This window comes from Andrena cerasifolii, chromosome 1 (assembly GCF_050908995.1).
Source record: "Andrena cerasifolii isolate SP2316 chromosome 1, iyAndCera1_principal, whole genome shotgun sequence".
NCBI lineage: Eukaryota > Metazoa > Arthropoda > Insecta > Hymenoptera > Andrenidae > Andrena > Andrena cerasifolii.
The window spans coordinates 32600689-32623216 of NC_135118.1; the positions used below are offsets into that span (position 1 = coordinate 32600689).

A 22528-nucleotide genomic window follows, 5' to 3' on the forward strand; every position below is an offset into this window, starting at 1 on the left:
CCAAACCTGTGCCTTTTCTACTTAAATAAATACGTAGAAATTCGAACAAGTTTCAATTTACCGAGTCACCCCTTACAGAAGCAGCACCGTAGTCTATCGCGGCTCGTCGATACGTGTCTCTACATCCGCAACTTGCCTTTCCTCGGGCAACAGAGATCATTCAGTGGAAACAATTACCTTGACACTCATTCCATCTGTACATCAAGAGGCCAACGATTTCTGGAAATCATACACCGCTCGATACCATTCTAACGTTTCTAATCGTAAGCGAAACTACACTCAAAAAATCGCTCGCTTTCGTATCTGTACTTGTGGATGGAAGTGGGGGAGCGCGCACGTCCGCGCGCATGCGTCGGAGAGGCGCACGGGTACGGACGTAGAGGACGTATGCGGAGCAGTGCGCCGGGGAGCGAAAAGGAGGGAGCGACAGGCGAGAAAGTAAGAGCGATCCCCGCGCAGAAACTTAAGCAGAAGACAGTGGCAGCCATTTTTCCTGACGTTGCCGTTGCTGCGGCTCGTGGCGCTAATTGCCGTTCGATCCGCTCGACGTGATCTCGAGGGGGACAGGGATCGGACAGTAAAGGGACGGCGCTCGAGACGGGGGCCGCGTTATTGTTGCGCGCAACGAGATAATAGCGGGTCGCGAGATAACGATAAGAGGATTTTCAGACGTCAATGGTACGGCGTGGCTCGGAGTGACGAGTGCGTGTGTAAACGATCGCGAGGGAGCAGTGGGGCTCGATCGTAGTTGGCCGAGCGAGTGGACAGCCGAAAAGGAGGAGCCGCCGACGACGGGAAGGGTGTTACAGGAGGCGACAGCGACGGCGACGGTGACGACAAACGACGGCCACGACGGCGGCGACGATCGCGGAAACGGAGCTACGGCAGCCCAGCCTAGGCGCCCCTGTTTCGTGGCTTCTTCCCTAGAAACCGTCGGACTCGAGCGGAATCGTTAGTATTGCACAGAGTGCACACAGTCACGCGCCACACGCGTACATCAGCGCCACGAGATGGAGAGGCGAGCTGCTTTTGTGCTGCTGGGGATGCTATATTTAGCGGGCACCCTCGTCACGGGCCAGGCAGGTGAGACTTATCCTCTCTTTCGGATCGCCCACCATTCACCCGTTCGTTTATTCGTATCCCAGCCTCTGCCCTCGACCACCGTTCTTTTTTATCGTATCGTATAGCTGCCTCCTCCCCTCCTCCCCCCCCCCCCCGCGGGTGTCAAATCGTCCGCGAAACCGATACATTCGCCACCGACTCGCAACGAGAGCTATCGAACGCTCGCAACTATTTTCCGCTAACTATAACTCCGATCTAAAGAAGAAGGATTTTCCGCCGGGATAACGATTTCCTCGCGTGGCCATGAAAAAAAATGTGACCCTCAAGGCCGATCTCGCGATTGGAAAGCGAATCAATCGCGTCGTGTTTCTGTCGGGGAGGGGAATACTCGTTCCCATCGAAACACGCAGCTCTGTTGCTCGCTGGTCGGCAGGCTCCCTTTGTCGCCAGTTTCCTGAATTACGCACGAGAATCTTGTTATGCTTTATTGCGCTCGTGGGATTCGGCAGCGGCGTGACGTATTTGTCACATGGTTACCCTCGCCGCGCATCTGTCTACGCGCTCTAGTTTTTCACCCAATTTTAAATTTAATACAATCGCGCTTCCAACGCACGCCCTGTAATCCCTATCACCTTCCCCAAACTTTCGTGGGCATTCCGCGTTCGAGCGGGCGACGGTATCTTGACAGATTATGAAATTCTATTTATAGTTTTGATTGTACCGTATCGCGTTAGAACGCGCGCGAGTGGCCTCGCACGGCATTAAATGCACCGGACACTCGATCAACCCTGTTTCTCCAACACGGTTCTCGTTTCGCGAATGTTGGCAACGAGGGGGGGTACCCTTCAGCGAGGCGCCGCGTGAAGTGGCTTCGAAGTAGCCGAGATCTCGAATAACGATATTCCACCCCGATTCGATTATCGCCGTACGTATATAGGTTCACGGCGTTCGATCGCGATACGTAGAACACCTGCGCTTACGGTATCACGTGTGTCGCAGCCAATAGTCCCATTCCCGCGTTCGTGATCGCCCCTGGAACCATCACGTCCAGACTTGCACAGCGTATTTAGATACCAGTGATTGCCGGGTTAGGAAATCCCTTCCGGCGCTGTGTCGAAATTTATTGTCGAAGTATATACTAGTCTCATAGTCGCATATGTTTTCTGCGCGATACGAACTGCCGCAGATGCACGTTTGCCGTATTTTTACGTCCGTTCATTATGTCATTGATATGCCCGTGTACATAGATGGGACACGCGCGTGTCACTCGTCCCCACGGTGTCCGCCAGTGTGCGTCGCTCGAATTTTGACCCTCGCGGCAGACCGAGTTGCGCACCCCTGGTTTATACCGACGCGAGACACCGGGATTCGCTCGCATTCGATGCTGCGGCTACATTCCGAGAGACGTACGCAAAGTACCCACGCCAAGCAACTTTTGTTGCGTAACAATTGACCCTATTTCCCGTCCACCCAGAAAACTTTACCGACTTTTAGCGATCGTTACGCGGAAGTTCGCGTTCGGCCGGTAATTACATAAAATCAGCGAGATTTTTACTCGCGATAGCGATAGATTGGTCGGTGGGTAATGAACGCACTAACCAGGTGTTCTCCCAACGATTATCTAAGACATATATATTTTTTTTCAATTTTTAAGAGATTGCGTCAGAATTTTTCTATTTAACCATAGACATGTAGGTATAACCAGAACGTGTCGCGTTGAAAAGATATCACTCGCTGGTCAGGATACTTATATTTAGATTAAGAGTCTACCATGATAATTTCCATTTTATGGCCTGGCTCGGTGGGATCAGAAAAGTGCGGTTACAAGTGTCCCGTAGAATCATGGGATCGCGAGAGCTTTTAAACGGGCGTCGTTCACGGGGTAATGTGATCGCATTTGGTATTTTAATATCGTTAACGAGGTTAACACGCGTGCGTCGGTCGTTTATATTCTTAGCACGCGTGCCTTGTTTATCGAAATGTAAACTTAACCTCCATTCTCTAACACGGCGAATGTTTTCATCCGCTCTCTGTTTTGCCGTCGCTCGCAAACCAGACGAGAAGAATGCTTACACGTTTTAACCCTGGGAGCGCGCGTCTATTTTTGGCCTTTCAGCGTGTACCATAGAATAATGAGACGATAGTAACGCCATACGATCCTTAAAGTCCCAATTCAACGCGTCCCGGCACTCGTCACCGCTGGATTTATATACGCAATTCATTCGAAACGCGTGTCTGAACATCCGAGGTGCAGGAATCTACTAACACGACGGCTCTGCGTTCCGCGTAGTCGAAGGGCTTATTCATCGTTCTGTCGCGAGCGTGATTCGCGCGAACGGCTAGGAACCCGTCCTAGATACCGGTATTATTTACGACGCGGTCCCGAGTCAGGCGTTTTAATATTTAAAAATCGCGATCCAAGAATAGCCGCCGAACGGGAAATCTTGGCTTCGTAACGGCGCCTTAAAAATTTCGATTCTCGCTAGGGCAGGTTGAAGTAAATATCTCCGAGCATATCTGCGAACACGTTCGTCCGCTCGTCTGATTCTGGCCGCCCCGACACGAATGCTCGACCGGAGAGTGGCCCACTTCACGTGCTTGGCATTTGTCTCGCCAAACACTTCTACAACATTTCATGAATGTGGTTTAGAACAAAGGCGTGCTATAGGCGCTCACTTGAGCCATATTCACGGAGTTGTGTTGTAGAAATGTTTACCGCACGAACGCCAGCCACGCGAAGGAGGCTACACTCCGCCGTCCATTCGGCTTTGAGCGGTCGGAATCAGATGAGCCGATTGTACCATCGTCGGAGATAGCGGCCACGACTGCGCCGATCGATCCCGAATATAAGGTTTTTCGCCAAGTCCGCTGTTCTGTCCGTCCTCCCGTGTGCGATGCGAAGACACGAACGGTTTCGCGTGCTTCGATCGGCCGGAGGGGGGCCTGCTTTCTTATGTTATCCTGTCGGTGTAGAAGCGCGGCGCTAGTGACCCTCGCGGAACTAACTAGGCCAACTAAAAGTTTTCGGTTTTACTTGGGGCGTGCACGCGCGCGCGCGCCCGAGTATATGTCGGCCGCGAGAATTACTTTATGCATCACCGAAATAAATTCATTAGAGTATCTTTAGTTGATTACATAACTGCGCGCCGGCTCAACCGGCTGCAAACTTTTGTTCGTCTTTCTCTGTTCTAGGTCTGGGTTAGGTCTAGGTTAGAACTGGTTTTCAACGCGAGTACTCATACCACTGCACTGAATACATAACGAGCGTGCGTTCGACAAAGATCGGCGGGGCTGTCGAGTGTTTACTCGATCTCGTCTGTGTACAGAGATATTATCGTTGCTCAGCGGTGATAAGCCACGTCCTCAATAAGACACGTCTACTTTCTATAACCCTCGGTTTGGGTCTTCACGCGGGAGATGGTGCCTGGGTCCGTTTTGACCCGTACTACGTGTATCATAGTTGTTGTTTCCTTTTCGTCGAAACAATTCATGTTGATGAGTTCTAAGGTTTCTCTATTACCCTCTGTTGCATTACGCGTGGGTCAAAGAAGACCCAGGCACCGCCTTCCAAAGGGAAATATACTTATGACTTAGCTTTTATCGCGTCTTCATAGAGGCACTTCCAAGGAACAGAAGATACTGTGTTAATTTATACGCGTGTGTCTACAGAGGCTTACTTCCAAGTCTTTATCTATTTGCCAGTCAGGTTTTGTTCGTTTTAGAAACGTCTTCCGCTAACCAGGAACAAGCAGTATATCTTCGATCACGCATTGTATTATCCATTGGAGGGCCGATAACGCGTCGGTCGAGGAAAAAGCACCGCGATATCGAGTAACAGGCTTGAAGATACATTGCTTCTTTTACGATGATGTGGCTGTAGCGAATTTTCTGGTGAATCATGCCTCCAGTTGATGCCCGACCTTTGTTACCACCGCCGGCAAATACCGCTGTGACGTGTACCAACTTGTATGCGCACTATTGCGGGGCGTTGTAATTTTACCGATTCGTCATCGAAACCCTGGGACACGTTGGACGTTTCGTGTGCACGCGTGTCCCGCTGCAATTTACCGTTCGTCGGGCGCTAAACACTCGGTTCAAAGCTCGGGTGATCGGCCTCCACCTGCTAATTTCTCCGTCATCGCCTTGTTTATCGACGAGACAATGCTACCTTCCGAAAGGAGGCCACTAATGACAAGCTGCGGTACTATCCCTCGAAGCGCTACTGGGTTAGGACCAATATGACGCATTCAGTGGAGCACTGACGCGTTTCTTTTTTGTACTTGCTCGCGTTCCGGTCGGGTGGAACTCGTGTTCATTCCCATGGTCAAGAGCTTAGTTCAGCGTTTCCCAACCTTTTTTGTGTCGCGCCCCCCCTTTATAATATTTAAATAACCTGCGGCCCCTCCCATGTAAGGTAAGATAAATTTATTAAGGCAAAGAAAACACATTAAAAATAGATATTTCGGAATATAATTCTAACTTAAAATATTTAAAAAAAAAACCAGCGTGGCGACCCGCCAGAAAACACTTCACGACCCACTTGAGGGTCGCGACCCACCGTTTGGGAATCACTGGCTTAGTTAATTGATCCTCTGCTGCTTAAACGATATTCGTATGATTTTTATTTTTCAGCGACGCTAATAAATTTGTGGGATCTTTCTGGTCAAAATGAATTCCAACACTGCTGCATTAGGGGTACCATTAGTTACCACCATTTGAATAGGGAGGGCGTTCTAAACTCTCCGCTTCCTCTGAATCATCGCCGTCAAATAAAAGCTGTTTATCTTGAATCGTTTTCAAAGGTCGCACCAACTTGTGTATTTATAATTTGTAGTTAGTTGTGCACGCACAGGAAAGCAGCGGATAGCGAGTTCACTCGATGTTACACCTACCCGTTGATTCAATGTGCCCTCGAGTCACATTGAATCATCCGGCGATCTTAATGCATGCTGACTCTCTGTGTTATTTATGTAGCGTTGTCACGCCGGTGTCGGTTCGTGGAATACAGTTTCCAGATACGATGGTTGTATGAATGTTTCCCAGATTGCATTAGAGAAAGGAAGAATTCCCTTCTGTGTTCACGTAGAGCGCACCTGTGGTCTTGAATATTTATCATCGCGATGCAAAGCGTCGTATGAAGTTGTTGGAACACCTGACCTAGAAGAATCAAGCAACTCAACGGCCCAACTTTATTTATGGGTGCAATCGACTCGTCGTCGCTGCAACCCTGCTGAGCTCTCTCTCTCTCTCTCTCTCTCTCTCTCTCTCTCTCTCACTCACAGGAAAGTTATATCTCTGCTTTCCAAGAATACTATAACAGGTTATTTTGAAGCGGGCTTTCGTAGACATCGTGGAGGAAAAAGTTGGTCGCAGGGAATGTTGAGTTGTTCTGTATTTGAAATCGAGGTGGCTTCAACTCCTGAAAAAAAAATCCCCAGAATATTAATTCCACCCTGAATTACTGGATGATCCGCAGACGTCACATGCCAAGGCGCATAAATGTTTTTTGAGGTACTAAATAGCCATAATGGATCGCATGTACCTCGTTGGCAATGGATGTGTGCTCGTGGTCTTGTATCCAGTATCCCTCCCTCCCGATGACGTAAGAGAACCAGGACCTCTTTATTGACTGGCTGACGTAAACATGCGTAAACACACGCACGTTGGCCCGCGTTTAAAACTCGTTCCTCGTCTGCTGTCCGAGGCGAGGAATTTAATGGAACAAAAAAAACAGAGAGGATAATGAAATTCATCGTGTTCCAATTTCCTCATTCCTGTCTGCGCCGTTGGTCCCCATTTAGGTGCATTAATATTTCATGATATGTTTCATAGATTGGAACCATGTATTTCCTGCATTTCGCGCGGTGAAATTGGATACTGTGTCTGGACGATTCTGGGAGCGTCGCTGCGTCAACGAACCCATTGAATTAAATATTAAAACCGTAACCTTCATAAAACAGCAACCGACGTTCTCTTCTTAAACTGTTCCCCGATCAGCCTACTCGTACGATAGAGAAGTTACGAAAGCTAACGCCCCACCGAGTCCTCAGAACCTGCCCTCTTAAGCAACGCGAATGCCGCGGGCAAACATATTCAGGAAAATTAAAAAAATTAGTAACGCGGTCGACACGAGGAGACCTTTATCTTCGGTTCGATCCTTTTAACCTTCGAAAATGGTAAACATCAGTCTGGACGAGCTGATTCTGTTTACTTTAGCCGCTGGCGTGGAGTGTCGAATTTCGAGCGTTGTTTGCTTTTTTTGTCTCTCCGGCGATAACCAAGTAGCTCGTGCACGACGATGTTAAACGTTGGTACGCTAAACAAGGGTCGTCCGGGGCTTTTATTTTTATTTCACTGGAACGGAGGAGCTTATCCAATTTGTGGGTTCTGTGCGAACTTGTTACTAGAGGTTGCTTCTCGTTAGAAACGACGTTCTTTGCTTCCTGGGTAATTTTATCTGTTTGGTTTATTGGGGCAGAAGAATTGCAACGTATTCCTATTGGAAATTGCGCGATCGGCCCCACCCTCCCGTTGCATCGAGCCCGACGAGTTTATCAGGAGGTGCAGTGACCGGCTTTCAAGTGACCCGTATGCGAAATTCGTTTATCTCGTAAGCGAATTAACAACACCGATCGAATTAGACGGCGCGAAAACGTGCACGCTTGAAATTGCGATGGACACCTGGACGCTTGTAGCTAATTTTGAACGGCTATTAGGTGCGCTAGGGATCTTTCTGGGGGATCTAGGGAATTGCTGCTATTCTGTTAAGATGCTAGGGGATAGCGTGACTACTGCTAGGGATACCAGAATCTATTAGTCTATTACTGGGCCACGCGAATGCCGCTAGGGATACTTTTTCTTTGCTTTTATGGGCGTGCAAGGGAGCTGGACGCAACAAAATGGCGCGATAGGTGGGAATTTTCGACCTTTGGCATCGTTAGGGTAAAGGAACGTGTTTACGAGCATTGGCTCTCTTGCCACTGTGCTCCGCCTCGCATGTACCCGCAATTCTAACTTGCCAAATTGCGTTCTAGATCACGGGCGTCCCAATTCCCGCGTCCTCCGTCGCACTCTACGTATTACTGCATAGAAATGCTCGAAAATTTTTCTGCCCCACGGAAAGTTCTCCTGGAGCCCGAACTTCTCCTATTCAGTAAAAAGCCGTGCATTTTCATTTCGATTCAGTTCGAAGTGGTTTCTTAGCTCGGAATCCTCTTACCTTCCATCAGTAGCAAGTAATGCCTAAGAGAAAGTTTAACAAAGATACTATAGCTGAATAAAAATATAGTCTGCTCCGCATATAGTGAGGGACTTTACAAAATAGACCAGTGCTACCAACGTGACATGCAAAATATAATACCATTTACACACATGCGTAGAATTAATAACTAGTAACTTTCCTTGGAGCTGTGCCGTTTGCTTTTGGAATGTAAAAGATACTCGAAACGTCCCAGGTGAACCTGTCACGCAACTCAAGTCCTCGTGTCGAAAAAAGGACGCGAGTTCCCGGTTCATTCAAGTTCGAGGCAGCCTCTTCTAAAAATACATGAAACAGGTTCCTTTATTATCTACCACCTTTCTACCTTGAATTAGTTACACATTCAGGTTTCCTTTCGGCGAGAGGAAAAATATTAAGACACCCGTCGGAACCAGTCCCCGAAAGATCGAAAGTTCCCTCCGCTCTGCAGATTCGTTCACAAAGAAAGTTACAGAAACGGCTTGAATGACGAATGAGCCACAATCTCTCAGCCCCATTTCCGCCCGTCGATATAGAACACATTCAGCATATAGGCACTTCTGATGCTTAGGGTCATGCGGGCACGTGCTCGCCGTTATCGATCCCCATTCCATCCTACTTCGCGTTCTAGTACAGTTGCCAGCCTCGTAAATCGCGTTCGAAACAAAGAACGGCCCGATTCCATCCATTGTCTCGCCCTTCGTTTGCAAACTTCGAATGGGAAGTAACAGAGGGGCGCCTCGACTGCCGTAAGTGTCGTAGGATCGCGCACAAAAGAACAGCTTTGCGCGCTCTCGAAGGCTCTCGGCGAGGAATCCGTAACCTTCGAGATTTAAACGACCGTCGGTATTACGTACCGACCCATCTCAACCTTAGCATGTGTTCGCTGGTTCGATTTCACGCTGAATAGAAACACTAGCGGGCCTGTCGCTCGGCCGATCCTCGTTCCAGTAACGAAGGCTTATTACGTAAATATTTCGAGTCCAAACAAAGCATCGATCAGTCGGTATATCTGCGGCCGCGTGTATTCTTAAATCGCGTAGAGGGAGGCAGAAGCCAACGGCGGCGGGGAGGAGCAGTTTATAGGTCAGCCGAGAACGATGTTCGTGATTATCAGTACCTTTCCCCTGGCCTGCATGCATTATAATTTCATCTGGTCGAGTTGGTGTCCACGAGGACGACGGGGCTGTAAAAGAATAAATCCGCTAAAAATAAATACAATCGAGTGGCGGGCGTTCCTTGCCTCAAAGGAACCGGACTAACGTGTTCCTCCTCGCCGATGCCCCACGGCCGGGGTGCCGCCTCGTGATTGACTTTTTGGCGCCGGCCGGTTCCGAAGCTTAAACTGCCGCGGGTCGGGCACAGAGTTCTATTTTCTACCGAAACGAGATTGGAAAACCTCGTGCCCCCGCGGCCCGCGAAAACTCTTCTTTCCTCTATATTTATCCGCGTAATCGTTTCGCGTTCAATGGACTCGTGGGAAACGCGACATTGAGAACTTTTTCAGTCCTCAAACGAAGTTGCCTTTTTTCTTTGATATCGTATATAGGAGAGATGGCGAGGTTAGGAGTAATAATTTGGGAGGATGAGAAGTATCTTTATCCTAAATAGAAAACAGTCATCCATTCGCGACAATGGCGTGTTCACGGCTCCGGGAGGAAGTGCTACTCGTTGACGTATATATACGTCTTCGTAAAATCAGCGTCTATTCATGAAAATCGTATATGCGCGTCCTGGGAAAGAGACATTAAGTTGTTCTTGGCGTGTATACGTATTCTAGAGTCAAATTGTGATGGACGTATATATACGTCACGAGGCAAAAATGAAGATTTACGAAGCCCGTGTATGTGCAACTTTGTACGTTTAGCGACAAAACGCAAAATTTGTATTTATACACTCTCATTTACAGAGACGTATATATACGTCTTCGTTATGGAGCGTACATATATGGTGCTACTTTACGTTAAATCGTGTATATTCTTACCCCTACATTTGTAGTCCACGTATACGTCTATGTAAATTAGGCATCACTTTGCAGAAGACGTATATATACGTCACGAGAGAAACATGGTCGTTTGTCATGGTCAACTCTAATTCTGAAAAAGCATATCATGTCACTCAGGACTGATCGTATATATACGTCATGAGATCGATACATCATACATCATAAAGAGATAATGTTCATGAAGAATGCAAGTACATACTACATACTACAGGTCGCTATAAGCACAGGTCGTTAAGTGCGGTTTACTTGATTGCCCCAACTTCGTCATAGGCAACCCTCCGTATTCAAAACAGAACAAATAACTCGATAATAATACCAGATTACTGAAACCTATATTTACCAACTCCTATTAGCGAAGTCTATAATTCGTGGTATTCTATTACCCGTCACATTACACGATAACTTACTTATACAATACGTACAGTGTTCCGCATACTCTTCAAAATAACAAAATATAACTTAACCAAAAAGTTAATTGTCTATCCCCCATACCCAACGCATCAACAAAAACATTAACTCTTCCGGAATCGACATTCAAACTCCAAACATGCACCACGTGCGGAAATCCCTTGCTCCTATATCTTAACCATGTCCACCAACCGCCCATAGGCGTTCAACGCACGGGTTACAATACCAACCGAATCATAGGCATGATTCCCAGAAGTAACCCTGTGCCGTTTACACACTGCCACAGCATTGAGTGTTGCACCGAATGCAACCTTCCCCCCTCGTACTTAGGATTCGCCTGTATCTACCATTAACGTTCCCAGCAGGGCTTGAATAGGTTTCGAAAATAACTGTTTCAAACTGTTATATAAAGGTTCTGACTGAAAGAGTTATGAAGAACCTTTATTCGGAATAACTGTTATAAAGAACCTAAATATCAGACTATATAAGTATAAGTTACGGTTCCTATATAGCTCTATAACTTTTATTTTTTAGGTTCTATAACTTTTATTTCTTAGGTTCTATAACTTTTATTTTTTAGGTTCTTTAACTTTTATTTTTTAGGTTCTATAACTTTTATTTTTTAGGTTCTATAACTTTTATTTTTTAGGTTCTTTAACTTTTATTTTTTAGGTTCTATATAAGTCACAAAGCAGTTATAGAACCGATTCTTGTAACGATTGTACAGAATTTTACAGTAAATGAAATTACAACATATTACAGCTATAGATTACTCTGTGTAACCAAAATGTTTAAAAATTATTATAAATAAGTAAGCAAATATATATTACGTACACATTTGTACATATGTATATGTATACACTCGGCGGTATGCAAGGATCACTTGTCTTCATAACTCTTTCAAGAACCGAAATCTTCATAATAACGGTTTCAAGCCCTGGTTCCCAGTCTCATTGTCAGCGCTGGTGAGCTAGCTCAGGTACAGTGTCTAGAAGGGATATAGCGAGATAAGTGCTGCAGGGTCCCAAAGTTTACAGCTTTGAAGTTTCCGAACAAGAGGTTTGGCATTTCTTTTGTCGAGATAAAGTTTCCAGACCTCTCGGTGGAAACCTCAAAACTATAAACTTTCGGATTCTCTCAACTCTTTCGACCTCGCTATATGCCTTCCAACAAGGGAAGCTGCCCCACCCGGAAATTAAAAAAATTACGAAACTTGTGATAAATAGGTAAACAAAAAATGGATAAAAAGGATATAGAAGGAAAAAAGAAGTCACTGGTTAACCGACTCCTACGTCGCACGTTCCCAACAATGAACATGATATTTGTTTAAAAGAAAACAACTTTTTTTTGTATAAAAGCATACGCATTATTTTTTTCCTTTTATCTAACTTTCCTTGAGAATGATCATAATCATTGATCGAAACGTTGGAATTTGGTAAAAATTCTCAAAATTGCTAAATAGCTTTTATTTAATTATTTAATAGACCGAACCAGCGCGCCGAAATAATCTCTTCTAATTAAAAAAGGGATGTATTACGCTTATTTTTGCTGCCCAAATTCACTCTAAGGGGCTGAAATTGACCCCCGAAACTTCGGCTATTTTCCGAATTGGTGTTATAACTCGTGACTTGTAAGCTATCAAACGATAGTTCCAATTAAAAGAAGTAACTTTTGCTGGGAAACTTTTTTTCTGTCTCTCGTAGTTCCTGAGATATAACACAAAATCGAAAAATAGCTGCATTTTCAGGGGTCAATTTCAATTTGGGTAGCAAAAAAAAAAATATATATATTACGCATTTTTTTTATATAAATAAATCCCTATAAATATCTATAAATCCCCTAAATATCCCCAAAGTTTCATAATTTTTTGATTTTCCGGGTTGGGGATCTCCCCTTGTAAGTATGTACACACTAGCAGGGATTGAAACGGTTCCGAAAATAACTGTTTCAAACAGTTATATATCAGTTTTGACTGAAACAGTTATGAAGAACCGATATTCTGAATAACTGTTTCAAGAACCGAAACCGTTATCATAACTGTTTTAAACCCCTGCATGCTAGGGTGGCTGTTATTTTCGACTTTTGAATTTTCTTCGGGGCACCCAACAGAATCGTTCCAAATAATTAAAATAAAATCTGTGTAAAATTTGAGCTCGATCGGATAACGGGAAAAGGTGCCTCTGGGCCCTTAAACGTTTAAATCATTATTTAACAGCTCGCGAAGTCGATTTTATATAATATCCTCCAAGTTATTGATTAAATAAAAAAATATGCCAAACAAAACTTGTAGATCCGGACAAGGAGAATCTTTTACGTCCTATTATTTTCATTCGTGCGACAAACGGTTTTCGAAAGAAGTCCGAAAAACTAAAAATAAAATTTTTTTCCTCAAATTTTGAAAGTTTAAATGTTTCTCGAACACTTTTTATTTACAAAGGCGTACAGAAATGGAATTTTTATTTTCGAGCAATATTTTTTAAACATTTAAGGGGGGGCATATACCGAAATATGCGAAAAAGATGAAAAAAATCCCTTATTTTCAGTGTTTGATATGTCATGAATGTTTCCTGAAAATTTGATACCGAAATTCGCAAAAATATCGAAGATTTATATCTGCGATAATAGAGTTTTTTTCGTGCTTCCAACGATTTTTTAGATAACACCGTTTGAATACAGAGAGGTCTGCACGCGCGAAATCCGGACCTCTCTATACTCAAACGCTGTTATCTAAAAAATCGTTGGAAGCACGAAAAAATTACATACACAGTAATTGTAGAAAATCGAAAGCTCTTTTAATATTATTTCATCAAAATTTCGATAGGGCTTACCAATTTCGAGAAATTCTTCAAATTCAAATCACTGATGAATTCTAAACTTTAAGTCCTGGTCGGCATCCCTTCCTTTTGTCCGATTGCAATAAACTTTTTCAGGGACTATTTTTGTTATCAAATGGAACCATATCAGGGGGTGAGAGCAAAAGAAATCGCAGGTTGAAAATAAGGGCCGCCCAAATACATATAGTATCATTTACTAATCCTGCAATCATCAGCATCGTCTTGGGGACATGCTTCCAGTGAACCTCCCCTCGCGAAACGATCGTCAAGTCCTGAGAGGACGTCGCCACATACGCTGGCATGCCCCTCTGCCCTCGTCTCGCACCCAGAAGAAATGGTGCATGCTGTAGCCCCGACCCGTTCGGAGCCCGGATGCCCAAATCTCAGACCCCGTCTCCATGGTATGCCTCTTGACGTGTGCTCGTATGTTCTTCCCGGTAAAGTAACCTACACGGGGGCGTCGGTCGTGCACGAGGGCCAACCCTGGATGATCATGTGCAGCGGCCTGAGGTCCGACGATGTGATCAGATGGACCAGGAACGGGCAGTCGCTCGAGCCGCAGCTGTCGAGCGGTGAGCTGTCCGTGAACACGACGATGGCCGCAGGGATCAGCACGCTGCGGGCGATGCACGCCACGGACACCCACAACGGCGACTACAAGTGCACCGACAGCAGCGATGTCTTTCCTCTCTGGATATACTTCGGTTCGTATGCCCTATACCCCTCTCTCACTTACGACTACTCAGCCCCGTTAATCTGCCTGTTACTCTGCTCGACGCATGCCTGGCGCTGCCCTCTGTGTACCCTGCATAACAGTGTTTCTGTACGTAGACGCCGGGCGATGAATATGTTGCTCGTGTTCCCTTGCACGGCGAGACTTGGCACTGGAGAAGACTGCAGGCATGGAGGAGTCTGAAATCACAGGGCCTGGAGCTGGGGTGGATCATTGGAACGTGTAAGGTTCCGGGTGGAGTGAGCAGCGATGCCCCGGTGGGCGGTCCGAGCTGTGATGCCAGATCGGGGACGGGTTCCCTCGAGAATTTCCCCCACCTCGCGCACACTACGCCGGAGCAGCGTGTCCGTGAGCTCGGCGCTTCGGAGTTCAACTCACGGACACGCAGCTCCGGCGTAGTGTGCGCGAGGTGGGGGAAATTCTCGAGGGAACCCGTCCCCGATCTGGCATCACAGGGTCCGAGGACGCGAGCATCCATAACGTTGGCTAGGAGCCGCGCGGAAGGGGGTGCTCGAAGCCAATGAAGCGGCGGGCATGCAACGGATAGGGAAAACTCTATACTCCCTTTCATTTAAGAAGGAACCTGCCGACCAACGAGTTTTAGACCGGTTCTGCGCAGGTTGACGCTCATTGGTGCCGGGAGAAGCCACTATTGGCTGTACCCCCACCAACGCTTTTTCGGAGCCAATGAGCTCATTCTACATGCGCGAAACGGGTTCCTTCTTAAATGAATGGTAGTATAGTAGTGTGCAATTAGGCTATACAGGTGCAGTTCCACGGCGCGTGGCTCGTCGACTCGACTCGGCTCGGCTCGGCTCGGCTCGGCTCGCCCAGGTTCGGCGAGCGCGAGTCGGTGAGCCACGCGGCATGGAACTTCACTTTAAGAGTACGAGCTTACACGCACACTACTAGAGTTTTCCCTACACGTTGCATGTTCGCCGTTTCATTGGTTTCGAACACTCCCTTCCACGCGGCTCGTAGAAATTCTATGGATGCTTGGGTCCTCGGACCGCCCATCGGGGCATCGCTGCTCTATGGGGAGCTCGGAGCAGGGGACCAAGAATAAATAGTCGAAAGAGTTCCGTGGACTATCTTAGGGAGGGAAGGAATGCGTTCCCTCGGTGTACAAACTCTGTGATTTCAGACTATTCATACGTTCCCTGGGATGTTGTTAGCCCCACTGGCTGAGATTTCCTTTGGCAAGGAATACTTGAAGTTTGCTTTGAGAAGATCGTTGAAAAGCTTGTAGAGCATTTTAACCAGTGGCGGATTTAAGGAAAAGGGCCCAGAGAGGTCCACTGTTTTGGGAAAATGGAGGGGTAGTTTACTGAAAACGGGCTAAATGTAGCAGTACAGATAAAAATATAGTGTTTGGATAAAATAATTCTGTTTTTTTTATGATGGGGCCTTAGCTGGGCCTTCTGGGCACAGGCCCAGGCGGCAATTGCTCATCGGCCGCCCGCTAAATCCGCCACTGACTGAATTGTATAGGTATCTTTTAACGTTTCCACAAGTTTCAGGTGTCTTCGTTATGCTAGGTTCAAGTACTATGCTAGAGAACACTGGATATCGATCATCTCTCATTCATTTCCTTGTCTCCAAGTGATCCACGCCTCGACGTTTCATCAGTCCATCACGATGAAGTTAAATTTCACCGAGACTGAACTCTTATTCGTGCAGTTAAACCGATATTCACTTTCTTCACCGCTTATTGCTTGCTTATTGCGACTGAATCTTCCCTAAGAATTTTCCCGATACCTACGTTCTATGTAATAATGGTGGCCCACAATTGTACCAGTAACGTGGAGTGATGTGCGTGCTGTTGCTCTAAACAATTATTTCGCTAAGAATGACGCACGATTTTCCAGCTGGAGCGGTTATCTAGTTAGGCGAGTATGAATGGCAATTAATCACGATTAACTTCTGTCCCGTGCCAACGCCGTGGCGTAGCAACTGTGCCACACGAGCGAGATAATTGTTTGCAGAGTTTCGTTTTGTGCACTCAGCGCTCCCACCTAAACAAAGGCTTTTTAAATCATTCCCCGCCAGGAAGAGACGCCTCTGCGCGTTGAAAACACGGAAAAGCGTCTTCTCTGTGATGTAATTCGCGCTGCAGTCGCCAGCTTGTCCTTTATATCAGAGCTGCTGTTTGCTCGCAACTCTTATCGACGAGGAATGTGATTATTCTCAGGCAGGAGAACGCTCGAGCTTTGCGGGAGCCTTGATGATGCTTGCTGCCTCGTCCTGCGTTTAGAGTTATTAAGTAATGTAATTATAAGTTGCGTTCGATATTAACTGCTCCTTGAAGATGTAACTTCAAGATTGTTCGATGAATGAGTAGAATGATTAAGTTTATCTCTGCTTCTTGAAACGCTCGAGTGGCAGGAGAGTTGCACAACCCAGCTCGCTAAGCGATTTGGTATGGGAATTTAAAAACTCTTTCGAAATTCGTGAACGTAACGCTTGGCAAACAAAGCTGACGATGAATGGGTCTGGTGTCTGTAGGCGTGAATAAGCAGATTTTTTTTTAACAGAAGTGGAATTGACTGGCAGCAGATAGCATCTTTGATATTTTCCTTAGACGTTAATTTTATATGGAAGTTGTCTAATAGATAAGTATAACGCAACTAAGCAGGCACTGTAAATTACGAGGCATTCTGAGTTTATCAGTACATAAAATAGAAGCGCGAAGGTGTTTGCATTTTATTCCACGAAGGTGATAAATCGATCCCTATACTGCTTTTCTTACGCGTTCCAGAGATAACAGCGATCTGGATTTCTCTGATAAGTGAGTTATTAACAGATAAGGCAGAATCTTGAATAGACGCTTCACGAATTTCGAAAAATATGTTATATAATGGCAGCTCAAAGAGCGGACGTCTGAAAGATGGGTCATTAACGAAATTCCCTGGCTAATAAGGGAAGCACATTTGCATATCTTGCCATGTTATCAGTTCCAATAAGGATTCTGACAATATATGGGCTCAATTCCGTAGGTCAAACTTCAACGAAAGTCCCGCTAAAGCCTCGCTCAGATTAGTCAAGTTACTTCACTTCAAGTCGCTTGAATTCAAGTAACTTGAAACTACTTCGCAAGTGTGAACCAGTTATTCAATTGACTCGAAATATCTTTTCATAGTTTCTTTCAAGTTTAAAGCGACGTAGGCAGGCTTTCAACTTTACTTGCCTTGAAATACAACTCGACTAATGTGAACGTACGTACAAGTGTGAGCTTAAGTCACTTGAAGTAAGTTGACTGCCTATTGTCTTTGAAATGTGAGGTTATGATCATAAAACAATGAGTAAGAATAGGTGGAGTGACGAGACTACTAAATTCTTAGAAATGTATGAGAAATATGATATTTTCTGGAATGAAGAAGGAGATCACCTTCTTTGACGCAATTTTAGATATCTACTTGCTTCAAGTAATTTTGAAAGTACACTGCGTTCCATATAAGAGCGTACCAACGCCCCTACCGATTTGCGACCGATCAACAGTGTATCCCTGCGCGAAACGAGTATGCTCTAATGTGGAACGCAGTGTAAGTTTAAGGCAGCAGACACTACTGAACACAAACTTGAAGTCAATATACAGTGGCGGACGAAAGAAAGTTTACAACTTTTAAAATCGCATAACCTTTTCAGAATTGGTCCAAACAACGTGAGTTTTTTTTAGCACCTAGAAGGATTAGTTTGCTAATGCATTTTTTTTTCAAAACGACGAAACACGTCACTTAGCAAACTAATCCTTCTAGCTGCTAAAAAAAACTCATGTCGCTTGGACTAATTCTAAAAAAGTTATGCGATTTTAAAATTTGTAACCTTCCTTTCGTCCGCCACTGTACTTTCCCTTCGTCCTAAAGAAGCTTAAAAAACACCTGCTGCTTTGAAGCCAAGCAACATTCCCTGCTAGGACAGAAACAACCCTCTCCGATGCTAATAAAATTAATCCTCTGTGACAGATATCAAGTTTAGGGTGCTGACGCCCATGGACACTCCTCTGGTGCTGGAATGCGAGAACAAGAGTGCTGGCGAGAAGACGCAATGGCTGAAGGAGAACGTCTCGGTGCAGGTAGCCCTGGCCGAGCACAATGACGCCATCAAGATAGACAACGTAACGGGCACCCTGGAGCTGCTAAAGAGCAACGACACCTTGTTGGGGAATTACAGCTGCAAGGGGTCGAATTCCTCCACGGAGTATAGGATCGTACGTGAGTATCCACCTTGACCGGCTGCCTCTTGAAAAGGACAGTGTCGCGACAGGTCACTTTAGCAAGGGCGTACGTCCAAGCGGGTGGAGTTCCATTGAATAGTTGATCGGTAATTGCAGCAAGACCCACGGCAAAGCTGGTCGACTCGATCGGCGTGGTGGAGGGCGAGAAGCTGCATTTAGTGTGCGCTGGCAGGCAGAGTCCCGGCATCAAGGTGTCCTGGACGTTCGGGAACCAGAACTACACGCGCAGCATGGGTCGCGTCAAGCTCAGCCGCGACCAAGAGCATGGCATCTACGGCACCGTCCTGACCGTCGAAAACATCACGATGAACGACCGCGGCGACATATTCTGCAGGGTGTCCTACAACTGGTCAGACACCACCGAGAATCACGTAGCGGAGGCCCACACATTCCTCAGGGTCAAAGACAAGCTCGCCGCGCTGTGGCCCTTTCTAGGCATTTGCGCGGAGGTCGTTATTCTGTGCGCCATCATCCTAGTGTACGAGAAGAAACGGAACAAGGCTGAGCTCGAGGAATCAGACACTGATCAGAGCCCTGACACGTACGTATCTCCTGGTCACCAATGCACGCCCCTTTCGTCCAAGATGTTTAACAGGGTGGAGCGATACTGCATAGGCGGAAATTTAAAGTTGAATTTTCAGTTGGCCTGGGTGCGGGATAGTTGTCTTTTAATTAACCAAACACAACTGTACAAAAATTTGGAAAATATTCATGTCCGCAAGTTCCTTTTTCTCCTAAACATATGATTATTTAGGAGAAAAAGGAACCTGCAGTCATGAATATTTTCCAAAATTGTTTACAGTCGTCTTTGGTTAATCAAAAGACAACTATCCCGCACCCAGGCCAACTGAGAATTCAAATTTAAATTTTCCGCTCCGCTCTAATGTTCAACCAAAGTTGGTTAACGATCCAACATTTTGCGCTCTAGGTTTGTCTGTAAATACTGGATGGATTTTAATTAAGAAACTGCTGTAGTTCTGTATCCCACTAAGGGCGCAAAAGTTGATACAACAATATGCATCATGATTTTGGTATTGCAAATTACGCTGCACGTATAGAGAGCTAGACGGTCCCGGGAACCCAAAGGACAGCAGAATGGAATACTACATTCCCCTGCGCGGGCCCCTCCCGCCGTCCCAACTTCCAGTCGACCCCCCTGTAACACCGCCAACGCCAGAGTTCCCAGGTCACACGGCCATCCAGTTACGTTCCCTGCCCAAACAATCACGCCGATCGTCCGCACCGGCGCGGTTGAGTCTCTCCCGCTATTGCTTTAAGTCGTTCCCCCTGAAGACGTGCCGTCGTTTTCAGCTGTATTGGCGCCTCTCCAGGCGAGAGTCGCGTGGAATTCGAGAAACCGGTGGACTAGCGTGATTCCTCGATCCCAAGTACTTCTATCCTCCTTAAAACAACTCCTCAGCTTGGTTGTCCTTATAACGTGGTGTACACGTGCAGATGACAGCGAGTAGTAGTGCCGCGTCTAATGCGCATGCGCAAACAGAAGATGGCAAAGTGGGCGGAGCTCCACTTCACAGCGTGAAGTTTGTGGGAGAGTAGTTGACTACCTAGAGTGGAAAGTTTGAGTAGATAGTAGATTCTTCTTCCAGTTTTCTGTTTCTCGTTCAGACATGCGCACTAGATGCGTCATTATTGCTTAGTGTACCTACGTACGTACCGTTCCTAATGTTTCTGTTCTCTTTCACAGCAAGCCAACGCCCAACAAGGATTCCGACGTCCGGCAGAGAAAGTGAAGCGGCGAAGAATAAAGCGGCGGACGAATGAGAGCGATGCAGGATAGCAGAACGGATATGGGGGAGAACGATCGTGTGGCATCTGGCCGGAGTGACAATAGATGATAGCTGTACAGAAAGGGAGAGATGGGTAAAAAGTTCCGAAAACGAGAAAGACATCGTTCAAGGAAACGAATTAAAAGAGGGAGAGAGAGAGAGATAGAGAGAAAGGGAAACAAAGCGAAATATAGAAAAACTCGAGTGTGAGCGAGAGAGAAAGAGCTGGCCGTTCGAGTGCACCACCTGCGCGTGGAGAGAACCAGGCTCGTCGTCTGTGCACAGAGAATACAGCGCCCTCGTGCGCCGGTTAATTACGATTTACTAACAAATTAAATTAAGCCTTACTATCGTGTTCACTCCATTTATCAGATGTTCGCCTGTCCGTACTCTCGACTACACTGCTTTGATCGAACGGAAGTTTTGAGATTTTGTGCTGCTGATCTAAAATTATACATGTTGTATGAGTCTGCGATAAGTGTGAGCGAGGAAAGAGTAGGGTAATAATTAAAACGAAAGGAATTGAGTATAGAGGAGGAGGGAAGGGCGAGAGAGGGAAGGTTTCAAGTGTGCGTGCGCGCGTTCATGCATGCTTGCATGCGCTTCGAATGAAAGCATGCGTTAGTGACGAGAAGAAAAAAAAAAACACTGGTGGAGCAGCATACCCGCCAAAAACGACGTTGTACTACACGAGCGTGCCGCGAATTCGTTTCTATTATCATCACGATCGAACCCTTTGGATACTGCGCACTCTCGGAAACGGCGACACGTTGCGTCCCGTGCGGAGAACGCTCTTCGGCGTTCGGCGGGCACGCGTAACTGTGCATGGATCACGATTCCCGCACACGGTGCCTGCTAAGTGTCGAGAGGGTTGAATAATTGTGCGTATAGGGTGTCCCACTTAACACGAACATAACTTTGATGATGGGAGAAAATATCCTCGGATTTCTCCGGGTACCTTTCGGTACTCGGTTCCAGAGGACAATTACGATAGAGAAAGGTAATTTTTCTTTTAAGACTTCGAAGCCAACGACCACTTCGAACGACGTTTAGCGAGAAAAGTATAATGTTAGCGCACGATGTACCCTTCTACTTCGCTTCTATTCAACTTTAATGTTTGTCAATACACTTTGAAGCTAGCGTCGACTGCCCATTTACAAATTAAATTCACGTCGCCACAAATTGATATCGTGTCCATCTTTCCTTCTTCGCCTCTATACACTTTCTGCTCTGCCACGTTTCGAACCTTCCGGCGCCAACTTTTTTTCTACCGCCATACTTGCCTCCCCCCCTCGAAGCGACTGTTTCTTCGGCAGTGCTCCCGCATCGTCAAATGCAACAGAGGTACTTAAATCGTTCGGAATAAGTGGGCCAACTCTGTGCACCCATGTTCGAGGCGCATTTATCCGACGTACGTTCTCGCAAACCCAAAGAAGATTCGGTTTCCGGCCCCGCCCCCCCCCCCCCCTCTTCCCACGAGCTTTGGCGGGTACGCTGGCCCGATTCAGAGCGTGTAGGACCCCCTGTTTCTCATACTTCGCGCGTGTGACCGAAGAAGACGAAGATTTTACGGTAGGAACGGAAAATATGTGCTCGAGACTAGTTACGTAATACAATAGGATCAAGAGAGGCAATGCGTGCTATAATTGGCTTCCGAACATACACACAGAGGGACAGACACACAGAGAACAAGACATTTCGGAGGTATTTAAAAGAAAGAGGAAAAAAAGCTTACCTGGTGGCGTCGCCTTATTATAATTATATTATTATTGTACTATTAATTACTATTACGGTATGATCTTAAATATTCCATCGGTCACGGAGGGGAAGAAACACGTCGGAAGTCATGGTTTTGCGCGCGACGCCGTTGTTAACGACGTTAATGATGTAATATTAATACTGTAATATTATTGCCATCGTTACTACTGCTGCTACTATCGTTATTATGATTATTACAAGTATTATCGTTAATTTTACCACTATTGTAATAATTTATAATCCGTACCAACACGATCGTCGTCTATAACCGACGGTAATCGTCATTGTAAGTATTACAAAACACTATTTCTTATTATTATTACGATTATTATTATTATTACTATTATTATTATCCATTATTAACGGCTAGTATAAAGAGAATTTAGGTAACTCAGTGCAATTTCGTTCTATCTTTTGCGGGTGCTCGTTTTGCTGCGTCTACTTCGACACCATTGTTTCTAGTGTTGCCG

General features: G+C 46.0%; 1 protein-coding gene across 1 annotated transcript; it reads left to right on the forward strand.

Annotated features, from left to right (window-relative positions):
* Positions 1 to 398: 398 nt before the first annotated feature.
* Positions 399 to 22377, forward strand: Bsg (immunoglobulin domain-containing protein Bsg). The gene is made up of 5 exons (XM_076826727.1): positions 399 to 1083; positions 13990 to 14250; positions 18242 to 18490; positions 18610 to 19054; positions 20219 to 22377. Exons 1-5 carry the CDS (start codon positions 1011 to 1013, stop codon positions 20262 to 20264), a joined length of 1074 nt encoding a protein of 357 aa, XP_076682842.1. The 5' UTR covers positions 399 to 1010; the 3' UTR covers positions 20265 to 22377.
* Positions 22378 to 22528: the final 151 nt, after the last annotated feature.